Here is a 16,401-nt window from a genome sequence, read left to right as displayed (position 1 = left end):
CTACAACACTCCCCTGCGGCACACCTGATATCACTCTTACTTCGGAAGACTTCTCTCCATTGAGAATGACATGCTGCGTTCTGTTACCTAGGAACTCTTCAATCCAATCACACAATTGGTCTGATAGTCCATATGCTCTTACTTTGTTCATTAAACGACTGTGGGGAACTATATCAAATGCCTTGCAGAAGTCAAGAAACACGACATCTGCCTGGGAACCTGTGTCTATGGCCCTCAGAGTTTCATGGATGAATAGCACAAGCTGGGTTTCACATGAATGTCTTTTTTGAAACCCATGCGTGGTTAGGTTTCACTGTCTTCACATCATGTGGCATTGTCTCAAAACAGTAAAAGTGCTGAGATACCCATGGATTGACAATAGTTGTTAGACATGATATCACCAGTTACACTGTCCCAGGTCCCTCAAGAAGAAATGTCCATGATAGGGCTCGATTCACCAACAATAGCCAAGCAAGCAAAAGAAGTGACAAAGTGGGAAAATCTATCAGATGCCAAAAGATATGTGGAAGTAAAGGAATTTATAACATACAGCTGGGGTGATATAGCATCTGTTGCTTGGAAAATGATATGTCTGTTGTACATTACAGGTAGGTCTGATATAGTGTCCATGTTATCACTGGATATGTCTCTGAGAGTGAGAGGAATTAAATAAAGAATTAATTAACAATGAAAAGCATAATAGGTTATAGTACTTCAGATAAAATTTTCAGCCAAAATGTCTTGAGACCATGACTGAAGCATGGTTACTGTGATCTACTGCTGTAAATAAGCTGTTCCAGACTACTAAGATAAAAGAATATGGAGTAAAAGGACAGTGTGCAAACCACAGATCTCATGCAGGTCAGAATCAAAAAACAATACGGCAGTGCACATACCATTGTGTTCACAACGGTCAGTTTTGTTCCCCACAGGTTAAGGAAGGCTTTAGCCTACAGCACATTGTAGTCATTCATGACAGTTAGTAATTATTAGTGTAAACTTGTAGACGATGATACAGGAGGAGTAGATGAGAGAAAGTCAGCTTTAATTCTAGGAAGCCGCACTGATATCTGATCCCTTCCCTGTAATGGAGCTAAAAGCTGCTCACCAATGAGAAACAGTCTGACAAAGGACGGAAGTAACTGTGAATGAACACTCCATGTATGAGTCATGAGCTAGCATGTTCAGAAAAAGTATAAATAGTGAAAAAGGAGCAAATGACACCATTAGTGAAGTGTGAATAATTTAGTGCTTATGATACAGCAAAATTTTCAATGGAAATCCAAGCGCAGATTTTTTCTTAGAAAGAGGAATTGTAAGGGACTAAAACTACAGCAGAAGAGGAAGCCAGAGTAGTAACCAGGCCACTACCAGAGTCAGATGGCACTGGTCATTGCACTGTGTGATCAGTGGAAACAGCCGTCTCTGTGTTGTCAGACTGTGCATACCCCTGCATGACTAAGCCTTCAGGAAGTACTACTGGCAGATATGACAGCCAGTCAGTGCCTCTGTTCCAGATTGTTTGGCACGATATACATATGCAGCCACCACCACATAATCAGCTGGGAGCTGCTGCGTTTAATCATCATTGAACAGCTGGTGCAGTTATGTGATGCCCAGTCTGTGATGGATAGTGCCATGCTGATAATGCAGCCATATCTATTGACACCAGGCCTCAAATCCATTCCCCATGGCCCGAGCACCTGAATGCTCAGGCAACTCAGTGCATTGTTGCTATTTTGGGGGTATGATGTGAGGGACCAGCCATCCCTTCCTCTGTCGAGGTGTCAACTGAGGACGTCTCACTCTGGGACACTGCAACCTGATGCAGCTGGTTGTACACACAGCTACTGCTGCTGGGTAGCCTGTACTTTGTCCAGGGGCTATAAGCAACTAGAGGCCATCATGCTGAGGGTTGTGGTGACAGAGTATTCACATTGCTCACCATCATCATTTGCAGTTCCCCAAGTCCCTTGATTGTAAACAAACATCAATAAATAAGTGGTAGTAACCTCACCAGGACATTCTTCTGCTGCACCTACATCCATTTTTGGCAGAGAACTGTCGCTCACTCCTAGCTGTCTTGCCACCCTGTTATATTTGATAGATTTAGTCCAGGATAATGAGATCAGTATTCAAATTCATTACTCATGAAAAACCGTGACTGCACTAATTGCACGCCAATGTGAAGTGACTAGATCTTTCTGATGATTCATCCCCTTTCCCACAACAACCTACTCTCCCTTAAAAAATCAAGACTGCAAGAAAACTGTTTTACGCTGGACATCTCGTATATGAAGGAAGGAGGATGGTAACTAATCATCTCTCAAGGAATTCTAAATCCAGTATCCATCATCATCATTTTCATTCAGCATCAAGTAGAAACCATTCAAAATCATTATCCACTGCTGAGATTAATTCTGTCATCGGTTTGCAAGAGCCTGTCAGTCTAGGCTTCAGTGACCAGACATTCCAAAAATTAAAAGTAAGTAATAAGTTTACACATTCGCTTGAAAACTCAGTCATAAATGTCCTCTACAACTGAACTATGCACTTTATTTAGCTTACCTTGTAATACTGCAGGAATACACACAGCATGACTTTCTTTTATGCTAGAGTCTAAATAAATTATTTTTGTAGCTCATGAGGCTAAAAAAGTACTGTACTGGTCCAGTACAGGTAATTTGGATTTGTTGTTATGAAGCTTAAAAGTTATTTATTATTTGCACCACTATGAGGTATAACTCAAAAGGTGTCGTAGTTATTTGATCACTGTGTATTTACCTTTCCAGGTAATATCTAGATCCCTCTAGCTGGTCAGGAATTAAGGGAAATTACAGAATATTACTACATTTTAAATTTAAGTAACAAATTTATTATAAACCAGAACTACAGAATGTGACAGCTCTGTGGAATGAAACAGTCTTAGCTTAATCATGTTTTGGAAAGTATATTCCAAACTGAAGCTGGTAGAGAACTTAGAATTCTACTTGTGATGTACAGTCTGATCTGCAAAATAACAGATCACATATACTTGTATTATCTCATTGTCTATGATTATAAATAACAATATTCATGTGTTCATCATGGCATTAAAATAAATAAGGTTCTTTTTAGTTCAATTTTTCACAGCCATTAATTGACATTTTTATATCTTTAACATCTTAAGCACCTTAATTGTTAACTCAGTTCATTATTTTATCTAGATAATGCCCCTGAAGTGAATTTAATTTATGTAAATGTCTCTGTTATAATTAGAATGATTTTTCATTTACACATTCTTGTTTCATCACCACAAAACATAGTTTTGATAGCTAAATGCTATTTTCATATACATGTAGCCTAAATACAAAAAAGACAACATGTGTATAGCATAATGTTGATTATCTCATCTTTTTCCATGAGATTTATTACATATGTTTTAAACTGATTATGACAATCACGTAATCCGGACGGAGGAATCATATTGCATTTGAAGTTCCACAGTGAAATCCCATTGTTGTGACAGTGCTCCAAGCCGACACTCTGATAACATAACTTCACTTTGTATTCCTGTTTCAAGGCACTGCCCTCTAGCAGTTAGTATTACTGCTCGACCATGTCGACTCCATTCCTAAAACACACACTTATCAGTTAAACTTCCTTCAGAGCCATGTTAACATTGATGTTTACACAAGTTACTTCAGTTATGAACAAGTCACTTGTACTCAGTAAAGAACATACTGTCTTGATTTTTAGAACAGTCTCACTAACAAAATTTCAAGTTCATTTATTGTATTAAAGATACCTGTGGCAAGTAAGCGGTTGCATCAATTATGTTATGTCTCCTTGTGAAAATGAATTTACTGACTTTGGGCACTAAAATTTTTGCTGAGATGAAAAGGGTTTTCTAAACAGGTAAATTCTGTAACTTTTATATCTCTGAAATGTTTGTCCTGCATGAATAAAGCGATAAAAGTACTTCAAGTTCTTAAAGCATTTGCTAAAGGGACAAGTAATTCCTCACAGGGGAACAAATATGTGTGGAACAAAAGAACAAAATAGTGTATGTACTTTATAAGTATCCTGTTAAAAATGCTAGACTACAAAACTTGAAAGACATTATAGTAAAATGATTGTATTGTGAGAAGATAAACTCCTCATCATAAATGTCAACAATCAGACACAAACTACAGGGGATGAAACTATTCTATTGATTTACCGGTTTGCTGCAAATTTAAATATATTAACTCATATATCAAGTATATGGTTTTATGAAGATGAACACATCTCAGAATATTATTTGGCTAAAAATTTACAAAAGCTTACAAAATCGTTCTCTATTAGTTTCACCATATCAAATGTAATCTGTGTGTTATTCTGTATATTACTCCTTGTTAATACCTTTAGATTAAAGGAAACCACTCATGGAAAAGCAGAAAAATTGAGTTCTCTCTACACATACACAAAAAAAGAAAATTTGATAGCTTTTGGAGTAACCCTTTTATGAGCTAGAATGAGATACATACATAATTTTTGCAGGAGAGCTTCTCTGAAGTTTGGAAGGTAGGAGAAAAAGTACTGGAGGAAGTAGAGCTGTGGAGACACTCATGTGGCTCATTTGATAGAGCACTTACTCATGAAAGACATAGGTTCTGAGTTTGAGTCTTGGACCAACAGACAGTTTTAATCTGCCAGGAAGCTTCATTCTATTTACATGCTTGGTAGCAGCACACCTCCACACTTTAATTCCATATGTGAGATATGGATGCACTAAAGCATAGTTAGATAATAATAATTTGCTCATAACTGAGAACTTGCAACATTGTCCTTATTGTGTAAATTGATTTTCTTAATTTTTGGCATAAAAGATGAATGTGATGCTCCTGAGAGATATATCTGTCTAAAATTACACCAAACAAAGTTTTATTGTCCAATTGTATTTCTGCACCATCATCAGATACAACAGTCCATTGCACTCCATCTGTTTGATGATTTATTTGGAAGTTCATTTGGCTTTCTTTTACTAATGTTTAAGCTTAAGTGCTTATCTTGGAATTAGTTCTTCGAATAATACACCAGAAAAATTATTGGCCAGATCATTCTTGTTGGGTCCCCAATGAACAACTGTTGTGCAATCTGCATAGTTAAGTACCTTTTGTTGTGCCATGTGGACAGATCATTAATATATAACATGACCAATAAAGGCCTCAGAACTGACCCTTGGGGCACACTGCACTTTACGATAACTGGACTGAAGTTGTACTTCTTAATAATGTTGACCACTTTGTGTGTGACTTGTGAGTGTTCATGTATATCTTGTAGCCCATAAGTTTCCAGTTTATCAAGTAGAAGCTCATGAGATGAAATATCAAATGGAAGTGATAAATCTTGGCACAAACATGCCATCTTTCCTTTCTCACCTAATTTCTTTAATATTGTATGCACTAGGTCACATATGGCAAATGTTGTTGAGTAGCCTATCATAAAACCATGTTGGGTTTCTTTTAAAACTTTTTCTTGGATAAGAAAATTTTCTAATCTTAATGCAATAATTTTTTCTAATACTTTTCTTAAGATCATAATTAAGCTGATTAGTTGGTAGTTTTCAACTTTATTGGTACTACCTTTTGTGTAATAGGCTGACTGTTGTATACTTCAATTCAGATGGAAAAACAACTCCATTCAATCTTTTATCAAAAAGATGTACCAGAACAGGACTGAGTGAGTGTTTCCATCATTTTAAGATAATGGAGGAAATTTCATCCCATGCAGTAGAGAATTCATTCCACACTTAATTTATAATTTGTTCTGTTTCAGATTATCTGTTTCATACCTGTATACTAATTTCTGTACCTGGTAAGGAGGTCTGAAGTCATTAGCTCCTCATCAGCTCCAAAGTTCAAACATATGCTACCTCAATTACTAAAAAGCATATTAAAAGCACTGCTGGCCACTAATGCTCTAAAACATTTACACTATCACCCTTCAGTTGGATATTGCTGACACTAAGGTTTGTTTTTCTGTTAAATCTCTCATTTATACAGTTCCATACTGATTATTTTGTTATTTGAGTTTGCTACTTTTCGTTGTATAATTTTCTTAGTGTATAAATTTGGTGCCTGTTTATAGGCTTTTCAACATATTTGGTAGTTATCTCTAGCTGATGTCTTTGGGGACTCTTCATGAGAGTACACAATGACTTTATGACATCCTTCCCAACCGAATCAGTGTGTGCATCCAGATTAGAGGGAGTGCAACATCGTACTGATAAGTGGGCTCATACTGCCAAATTCTTTATATGCTTGACTCAATTTTGTAATCACTGAAATAATGACCATGTACATCTCAACCTGTGAAGTTTCATTTCATTCCCTTCTCACCTTCTAAGTGCTTCACATTTTTGTCAGGTAGTCTATATCCAGAATAGCAAAACTGTTTTACAATTTTATGTGACACAATGGTTCTCTGAAGTTATGTAGCAGTGTTTAATTAGAAAAAAATGTGGCTTTTACAGTAATTTGCATTTATATTTTTGAGATCATTCAAAGAAAGAAAAAGAAGGGTGATTGGAGTCGCATCATGTTGATGATGAGGTCATTAAATATCAAGAACAGGCTTGGATTGGGGACGAATGGAGAAGGAATTCAGCCACATTCTTTCACAGGAACCATCTCAGGATTCACATTAAACAGTTTAGGAAAGTCACAGAAGGGCTAAATCTTGACCGGGGATTTTAACCGCTGACCTCCTACATATAAGTCCAGTGTCTTATGGCTGTGTCACCTCACTTAGTGAGCACATTGAGGATATCTGTGTATGGAATAAGATTGCAAGTGGCATACCAGCAATATGTTTGAGAATTTATTTGGTTTCTGTACATGACACAGAAGCAATGTTGTTTTAACTTTCCTATGCTAATCATATGCAAAAGGGACAGACAGGGCTGGTCCAAGGCCCAAGCATCACAAGTGACCACTTGGTGGGCCAAGGTGAGAGGGGTGCCAGAAGTACCATTTGTACAGAATTTGTACTCAGGGTGTATCATAATTTATAGTGAAAACAGCTCATTTCCATGCTCAACAATTCAGATTATTTTTAAAAGTCTTACCAAGAGCTCAACAAATAACAGGTAATGTATGAGGAAGAGAGAGAAAAGGGAGAGGGTGTCAAATGATGTGGTGCTTGTGTGGAAAAGTAGAAGGGGGGAGTGGCTCCGAATTCCTGCAATAAATGAACGTGAAGTGATTAGGGTGACTAGAGGCTTAAAACCAAAAATGGCAGCAGGTGTAGATGAATCAGTAATAATAAACACTGCAGCACAGATTTCAAAATCTTTTGCACATATTGCCCATTTATCTTTCAGTGAAGGTGTGTTTCCTCAGTCACAAAAGCTCTCAAAAATGAGACCACTATTAAAAAATCGAGATAAAATAGAAAAATTCTGTCTATATCACTTTTTTCTGCTTTCTCTGAAATATTAGAGAAACTGATGAAATTAAGAGTCACTAGTTACCTAGACAACAATACAGTTTTAAATTGTAATCAATAGAATTTCTGTGCAAAATGCAGCGTAGAAGCTGCAGTCATAGGCTACACTCAAGAAACAATTACAAATTTGGAGAAAAACAAAATTGTAGTAGGGATTAGTTTAGATCTGTCTACCACTTTTGATACCAACTTCCATTAAATCCTCCTTGATAAGTTTGAAGGAGTAGGTATTAGAGGAAGAGCTAAAATGTGGGTCCAGTCATATCTCAAAAACAGATCTCAGATTGTAGAGCTCATCACTGTTAATTCAAATAAACAAGTAAGGTTAGTTTCAAAAGCAAAAGAAGTTTCTTTAAGAGTATACCAAGTCAGCATCTTAGGACCACTACTCTTTCTCACGTATATGAATGAGTTACAGTATAATATGGCCAAAATTGTATTATATGCAGATGACACACATCAAATAGTGAGCAACTTTAAAAACTCATTACATTACACTACTAATAAAATCTTAAAAAGTATTGAGACTTGGTTCAGTGCAAACAAACTTACATTGAATGCAAAGAAAACAAATTACATACAGTCTGGTAAAAAGATTCAGTATTAAATCATTCATCTAGAACTAGATGACAGACTAATAGAGAGAGTGCAGTTTGCAAAACTGTTGGGAAAGCATCTAGATGAAGCTATGAACTGGAAAAAGTGTGTAAGACTCCTTACACACAGACTTAGAAGGCATCAGAATGGCATACTTTACATTTTTTTCATTCCATTGCCTCATATGGGACAGCATTCTGTACCAGTTCAAAATCTAATTTAAAAGAAATTTTTATCTTGCAAACACAGGCTGCTCAAATAATAAGCCACAGTCCTACACAACATCACTGCAGATCTCTTTTCAGGAAATCAGGAATACTTACTTTTGTCATCACTCTATATATTTAAATGTGTACTCTTGACCAAAGCAAATCTAAGCAATCTCCACACAGATGCTGATGGTCACAAATATAACACAAGAAACAGGAATGATATCCACATAGAACAAATAAAAAGATCACAAACTGAAAAGTGTGTAAGCTATATGGATATTAAGCTCTACAATGCATTATCTCAATATGTTAAAGTATTTTACAGGATGGCATAAATTTTAAATTAGAAAATTTGTAATTGATAAATGTTGCTACTCAGTAAATGAATATCTTGAAGACCAAGAAAATGATTTTATAAACTAATCTCCAATATACATACTGCAGTTTTGTGATAAATCTCCGTGCGGGGTGGCTGTGCGGTTTGAGGCATATTGTCACGGATTGCGTGGCCCCTCCCACCGGAGGTTTGAGTCCTCCTTCAGGCATGGGTGTGTGTAGTTTTCTTAGGATAAGTTAGTTTAAGTAGTGTGTATGTCTAGGGACCAATGACCTTAGCAGTTTGGTCCCTTAGGAATTCACACAGATTTGAACATTTGTGGTAAATCATGTGAGAAGTTTTTACCTTTGCATGTTTCAGTTTATACTATACTACTTTACCATCTTTATTATTATTTATTCTACATGTAATTATTACACAACATTCATATTGTTGTTGTTGTTGTTGTGGTCTTCATTCCTGAGACTGGTTTGATGCAGCTCTCCATGCTACTCTATCCTGTGCAAGCTTCTTCATCTCCCAGTACCTACTGCAACCTACATCCTTCTGAATCTGCTTCGTGTATTGATCTCTTGGTCCCCCTCTACGATTTTTACCCTCCACACTGCCCTCCAATACTAAATTGATGATCCCTTGATGCCTCAGAACATGTCCTACCAACCGATCCCTTCTTTTAGTCAAGTTGTGCCACGAACTTCTCTTCTCCCCAATCCCATTCAATACTTCCTCATTAGTTATGTGATCTACCCATCTAATCTTCAGCATTCTTCTGTAGCACCACATTTCAAAAGCTTCTATTCTCATCTTGTGCAAACTATTTATCGTCAATGTTTCACTTCCATACATGGCTACACTCCATACAAATACTTTCAGAAACGACTTCCTGACACTTAAATCTATACTCGATGTTAACAAATTTCTCTTCTTCAGAAACGCTTTCCTTGCCATTGCCAGTCTACATTTTATATCCTCTCTACTTTGAACACGATCAGTTATTTTGCTCCCCAAATAGCAAAACTCATTTAGTACTTTAAGTGTCTCATTTCCTAATCTAATTCCCTCAGCATCACCCTACTTAATTCGACTACATTCCATTATCCTCATTTTGCTTTTGTTGATTTTCATCTTATATCCTCCTTTCAAGACACTATCCATTCCGTTCAACTGCTCTTCCAAGTCCTTTGCTGTCTCTGACAGAATTACAATGTCATCGGCGAACCTCAAAGTTTTTATTTCTTCTCCATGGATTTTAATACCTACTCTGAATTTTTCTTTTGTTTCCTTCACTGCTTGCTCAATAAACAGATTGAATAACATCGGGGAGAGACTACAACCCTGTCTCACTCCCTTCCCAACCACTGCTTCCCTTTCATGTCCCTCTACTCTTATAACTGCCGTCTGGTTTCTGTACAAATTCAAAGAAATTATAAATTTACTGGTATATGTTGTATTCAATTTCATTTTGTACATTCCATATTTTTAATTTCTGTGTATGACAAGTTCAATATCATTTGTATGATGACATGGATCCTAAATAAATAAATAAGTAAATAAGATGTCACTTGCATGAAAAAATGTTCTTGAACCAGCCCTAGGGAAGGACATACATTTCCAAGCTGCGAAATTATTTAGCTTAAGATTTCAATGTGATTTATACCTCCATCACTCAATTAAATATCTCCACTCATTGTATAATCAATTGAGTGGACAATTTTGAAGTTCCTCTATAACTGTGTGTAGCATTTCTGCATCATGCTGTTACCTTTGGTGAGGAATTCTGCAGCAACAGCAACTTTAAATCCTATTGAAATTTCATTAGGACCTGGTACCTCATTTGTCCAGAGCTATTTCCATTGTTTTTCAACTATCACCGTTCTGTGTCATCTATGTGAAAGTTTGTGTGGTAACATAACATGGTCTCCCTGTGTAAATAAAGTTTGAAATACAGAATATAAGGTTACAGCTTTAGTTACATTGGCATTTTCTTAGTGCCAGGCTGTGTGATGCATTGTGTAATTAGGGATAAAAGCTCCTGAGTTTCTCTGACAGATCTTGAAGTAAAGTCTATGTTTAGAAGTTGCAGTAAGAGTCATCAACAGATTGCCTTAAAAATTTGTGAATAGCTACTGATTTTTTTCTGTTTTGCTCCACATATTTCTTTTAAACTGAGAAAACAAAATCTCTGTTGATTTACCACTTTCAGATATGACTTTTAAACAAAGATGGGCGTCTGCTAACGCTTTTTACCATATTTGATATAAATATACTTGTAACCTATAAACTGATGAGACTGGCCACTGTGAGATTGAGTGTCACCTGATGACACTGTGGTCATGTAATGCTGTAAGAAAAGTATGTAAGCTGAGAAGGGACAAGTGGAAACAAACAGGGAAACATTCTAGCAAGATAATGGGCTACAAATGTGGAAATGCACTGACATAACTGACTTTCACAAAGGGCAGATTGTTATGGCTTGGTGCCTGGGAACAAGCAGATCTGAAACAGCAAGGCTGGTCAGCTCTTCATGTGCTACTGCCATGAGAATCTATGAAAACTTTTTTTTAAGGACATTGGATGTCCATATCTCATCACAAAATGTCGAGTTTGGAGGCTTGTTTGCTCTGTAAAGCAGGAAAGGAGGTAATCTGTGTAGATCCAAAAATAGTGTACATTGGTTGTCCAAGAGTAAGTGTTTCAGAAACACACCATTCAGTGCTCATTGTTGAAAACAGAACTCCACAGTAGACAATCCCTTCATGTTCCTATCTTGACCCAACAGCATCACAAATTAGGATTGCAAAAGGCTAGGTATCATTGAGATTGGATCTTGGACTAATGGCAATGTGTTATCAGATCAGGTGAACCATGCTTCTCATTACATCAGGTTGACAGTTGTGTCGGGGGGAGGAGAGATGTTGTAAGCTGACAGGCACTCAATAACGAGGTTATCAGCACTTGGTTGTGTATGGATATGCAATGACCATGCACCACACCATGAGAGCAGGCCTGTGGGGCAGTAATATGCTATTGGGGACAATTACCTGGATGTCCAAGGGACCAGAGGTAATCAGAGGCATTATGACAGTTGTGTACTACTTGGATATTATTTTGGACCACCTGCATCCCTTCATGCTTGATGTCTTCCCTGATGATGATGGTGCATTCTAACAGGATAATTGTCCATGTCACAAGCCAGAATCATGCTACAGTATTTCTAGGAGTGTGGTAGTGAGTTCATGTCCATGTCTCTGCCAGCAAATTCACCTCGCCTGAGCCCTAAGGAACATATATGGGACACAATAATTATGATGATGTATAGCAGTACAATAGCTATTAGTACAGTGGCCTAGCTTGTCAGACAGGTAGGGGAGCCAGAACTGGATCAAACATGTGCAGTGGGTTAATGATCATGTGCTCGTACATCAGCCAGCCTGAGTAGGGTTATTAGGTGATTTACCATGTTCATTTAGGCAAATTATGGGTAGGTCCCCAAATTCCATCCAACAAAATATTATAACACACATATCTGCATGATTCACATACAGATGGGATGCACAACTTCTCTCCCTTAGGTTTCCTGCATGACTGGTATTGAGAAGGGTGCCCTGCCACTCAGTCAAATAATAAAATTTGCCAAATCCTGAAAAGAGTGGATCCCATATTAAATGGGATAAATGGAAAAATCAAAAAAAGATAAATGGTTTATAGTAGTGGGTCACATTACATTTCAAAATTTCACAAACTGAACTGCTCAAAAAGAGTTTTGCATCATTGGTATATCTACAAACATGTGTAGATTGATTCCTGTAAAGCATGGAATAGAAGGATATATTAAACTAAAAAAAATTATGTTCCTGTGAAATGAAAACAAAGCAATGACCAAAGTAAAGTCAGTCTGTGTGGAAGTGCACAGCTTCTCACAACTTTCAAATCAAAATCATTATCATGATGCTCTACCCCTTGCATTGTAATATGCTTGCTTCCTCCTTGGCATGCTGTCCACCTGGTGGTTGAGATGTTGTTACTAATATCACCCACTACATGAGGAAGTTTCCTGCAGTGGTGTTCTACAAGTTTCAACTGGTCTCAAGATGCCCAATCATGTTCATATCAGCAAGTATTGCAGGCCATTCCGTTGACTGACTCCTGCAAATATTTTGCTTCATCCAGGGTTTATGACTTTTGTCTACAGTCTTAATTTTATGTAATGTACTATCTGACACACGTAAACTTTAATATAACACCATTCCAGCAATATGGAGACAGACTTGGAGAGAGGCATTGATTTTATCCATTTGACATACAGTTCTGTCATTCGCTATCTTGACCCAAGAGGTCACAGTTAACATGTTTTACGGTACTGCCCCTTAGCTCTCTCCAGGAAATTACAACCCAGCCAAGCTGGTAGATCAGGAGCTTGTATCTTTTCATTGAAGCTATCATTATACCAGTTCTCTAATACAACTGTTATTTCATTTTTCTGGGCATGGAATTTCATTTCGAACTCTGTTTGATTGTGTGTTGTTGAATAAGATGATTCTTGTTTAGTTCATCAGTAATGATTTAGATACATGTTACTTCCAGTCATAATGTCTACACTCCACTGCATTTTTTAGCATTGAGCTAGTGATAGTTTTTGTTCCTACAATGTATGTGGTTTATGGCAGTGACCTGCCTAATTAATGTTAAGCTATGACAGGACTTGAACCAATGAATTTTATTAGTGCATCATGGACACAAAGTCTATTGAGTTATGTCAGCAGCAGATGATGCTGCAGCAGCAACAGCACAACAAGAGGAATTACAGCACCAAATTGAGAGACAGTTCATTACACTACAGAAACAGCAGAACAATCTGCTGAAATGTACAGCAGTATGGGACAACGTTCTGCTAACACTACCAAACACTGCTCATATTGAGGCCAGTATTGTGAGAACTTACATTTCCAGTGTTTCATCATTAGAAGGAAACTTGGAACACAAAACTCCAATAGTTTCTTCTGTTTTGCAAGACTAGAAACATTTATTATACTCATGTTCAGCCTATTTTTTTATTGCCTTCTATTAATCACATTTCTGAGCTGGTTCACAAATAGTGATCACACATAGAAAATAGCAGGCTGAGTAAAATCTTCTTGGTTCTCAAGACATGTCATTTCAAATATCCTCAAGCCTTTGACAGCATTCTCCATCATTGTTGCCAGGAGTAAAACTACTGAATGTTAGCCTTACTGCTGCAATTTTCTTTTTTTAAATTTTGATGTTTTCTTATATGCATTGAATCAATTTCAAGACAATATTATTTCATCTTCAGGTACCTGTTAGGTGTACTACACAAATTGAATGCCCTAAGTACCGTAACTGTTGTTCCTACATGGGAGGTGCCTATAATGTGTCTGCCACACTGTTTGATAATTCATGTGTTGAAGCGAAAATGACATAGTTTTTATACAGAGAGTAGAGGCTGTTTGACACGAAAATATCAATTTGTGTGGCAGACAAATCATAGGCACCTTTCTTGATGGAATGACAGCTACAGTACTTATGGAATTCAGTTCATGATGCACGCCTACCAGGTGTCAGAAAATGAGACAATGTTGCCTTGAAATTGATTGTAAGTACATGAGATAAACATCAAAATAATGTACAGCTGTAAGGCAACTGATTTTCATTGGAATAAATAAATATCAGCTGAAAGTCCTCTGGATATTCATTATGTAGCCAACAGACAGCAGCATCTTCCAGAGGGGGGCTGAAATGACACATGCACATGATGAACAATTGGGCAGCTTTTAGCAACATGGGCCTGCTGCAGGACAGAGTGATGTCTGAGGGGCATGAGGGGCTGCCACCACATTTGAAATGGCTGCTCCCACTTCTCTACAAGTGTCCAGCACCCATATTCACCTTTGTTATATAAGCAGAATTCTGTGCCAGTCCCAACATTTGAAGCTGTGCTACTGATGATAATGATGCTGGGGGATAGCTGTTAAAAGCTTGAAGATTAGGTTTGAAATGATTTTGCCTGAAAGCCAAGAAGATTTTATTAAGGGATACTGCTGTGAAAGATTTCAAGGACATGTAACCTCGTACCTTATCATTTGACTTCTTGTGTGGTTTGTTGCCCACTGATTTTGATAGGAGGAGCATTTTTCAAATTAATTTATCTCCAAAAAACAAAATTTTACAGGAGAAGCAAAAAAGCTGATTACTCCTAACTCAGAAATTTTTCAAAAATTGTTAAATATGAAGTTATTGTGTTTGTACTTGTTTGTATTTGTACTTTGCTAATCATTATTGCCACAATCACATCATGCTTATTGATACCAGTTTCAATGTGGGCATCCTCAAAGAGGTCAGGACTATTTGCTGTCATTAGATCCAATGTATTTTCATTCTGAATGGTGTTCTATGTAGTTTTCAGAGAAGGCATTTAGTAATGATTCACAGGATATTTTATTGTACCCACCACTAACAAAATGTAATTTTCCCAATTATTTGTTGAATGTTTAAAGTCTCCACTGATGATTAAGTACAACTGGGGAACTTCGGTACATGTGAACTGAGGTTTTCTCTAAAGTTTTTGGTTATATCAAGAGACAAGTCTGGTGGCTGGTGATATAAGGATCCAATTACCATTTTATGCCCATCCCTGATACTGAGTCTTGCCCAAACAATCTCACATGCAGCTCCAATTTCTATCTCTGTGGATCTGAGTTTCTTGTTGACTGTGACAAATACACCACATTCATTTCTCAATTGCCTGTCATTTTGATATACACTGAAATTTTCCCCAAAAATCTCACTGCTATCAATTTCAGATTTCAATGAGCTTCCTGTATCTAGTATTATGTGAGCTTCACTGCTTTTCAGAAATGCTTCAAACTTTGTCCATGAAGTCACAGCCTTGCTTGTCACAGAACATTCAAAGTCTCTGGTTCAGTCCTTCCACTTGACTCAGAACCAAATGGCTACAATCTGTTTGTCTTTCTGCTACGATTCCTCAATAATACAGGGTGATTCAAAAAGAATACCACAACTTTAAAAATGTGTATTTAATGAAAGAAACATAATATAACCTTCTGTTATACATCATTACAAAGAGTATTTAAAAAGGTTTTTTTTTTCACTCAAAAACAAGTTCAGAGATGTTCAATATGGCCCCCTCCAGACACTCGAGCAATATCAACCCGATACTCCAACTCATTCCACACTCTCTGTAGCATATCAGGCGTAACAGCTTGGATAGCTGCTGTTATTTCTCGTTTCAAATCATCAATGGTGGCTGGGAGAGGTGGCCGAAACACCATATCCTTAACATACCCCCATAAGAAAAAATCGCAGGGGGTAAGATCAGGGCTTCTTGGAGGCCAGTGATGAAGTGCTCTGTCACGGGCTGCCTGGCAGCCGATCCATCACCTCGGGTAGTTGCACAAACACCCATTCTCTGTAAACTGTTTATACCAACGTTTAGTACACCACCTATCAGGAGGTTTAACACCATACTTCGTTCGAAATGCACGCTGAACAACTGTCGTCGATTCACTTCTGCCGTACTCAATAACACAAAAAGCTTTCTGTTGAGCGGTCGCCATCTTAGCATCAACTGATGCTGACGCCTAGTCAACAGCGCCTCGAGCAAACAAATGTACAACTAAATGAAACTTTATAGCTCCCTTAATTCGCCGACAGATAGTGCTTAGCTCTGCCTTTTGTCGTTGCAGAGTTTTAAATTCCTAAAGTTGTGGTATTCTTTTTGAATCACTCTGTATATTGTATTACTTA

At 37.3% G+C, this 16,401-nt stretch overlaps 1 protein-coding gene across 2 annotated transcripts in view; it reads right to left on the bottom strand.

Moving 5' to 3' along the window:
- Positions 1-2,892: 2,892 nt before the first annotated feature.
- The window catches only part of LOC124721571 (polypeptide N-acetylgalactosaminyltransferase 16-like), a 555,752-nt gene continuing 542,243 nt past the window's right edge, over positions 2,893-16,401 (bottom strand). Inside the window, exon 13 of one of the 2 annotated variants that reach the window (XM_047246612.1) lies at positions 2,893-3,613. In XM_047246612.1, coding sequence (XP_047102568.1) covers positions 3,440-3,613 — 174 coding nt within the window. In that variant the 3' untranslated portion in view covers positions 2,893-3,439. The remainder of the gene's footprint in view (positions 3,614-16,401) is intronic. The other variant, XM_047246611.1, reaches the window with a different exon arrangement.

Source organism: Schistocerca piceifrons, chromosome X (assembly GCF_021461385.2).
Source record: "Schistocerca piceifrons isolate TAMUIC-IGC-003096 chromosome X, iqSchPice1.1, whole genome shotgun sequence".
Lineage (NCBI taxonomy): Eukaryota > Metazoa > Arthropoda > Insecta > Orthoptera > Acrididae > Schistocerca > Schistocerca piceifrons.
This window is presented reverse-complemented; position numbering and strand designations above follow the sequence as displayed.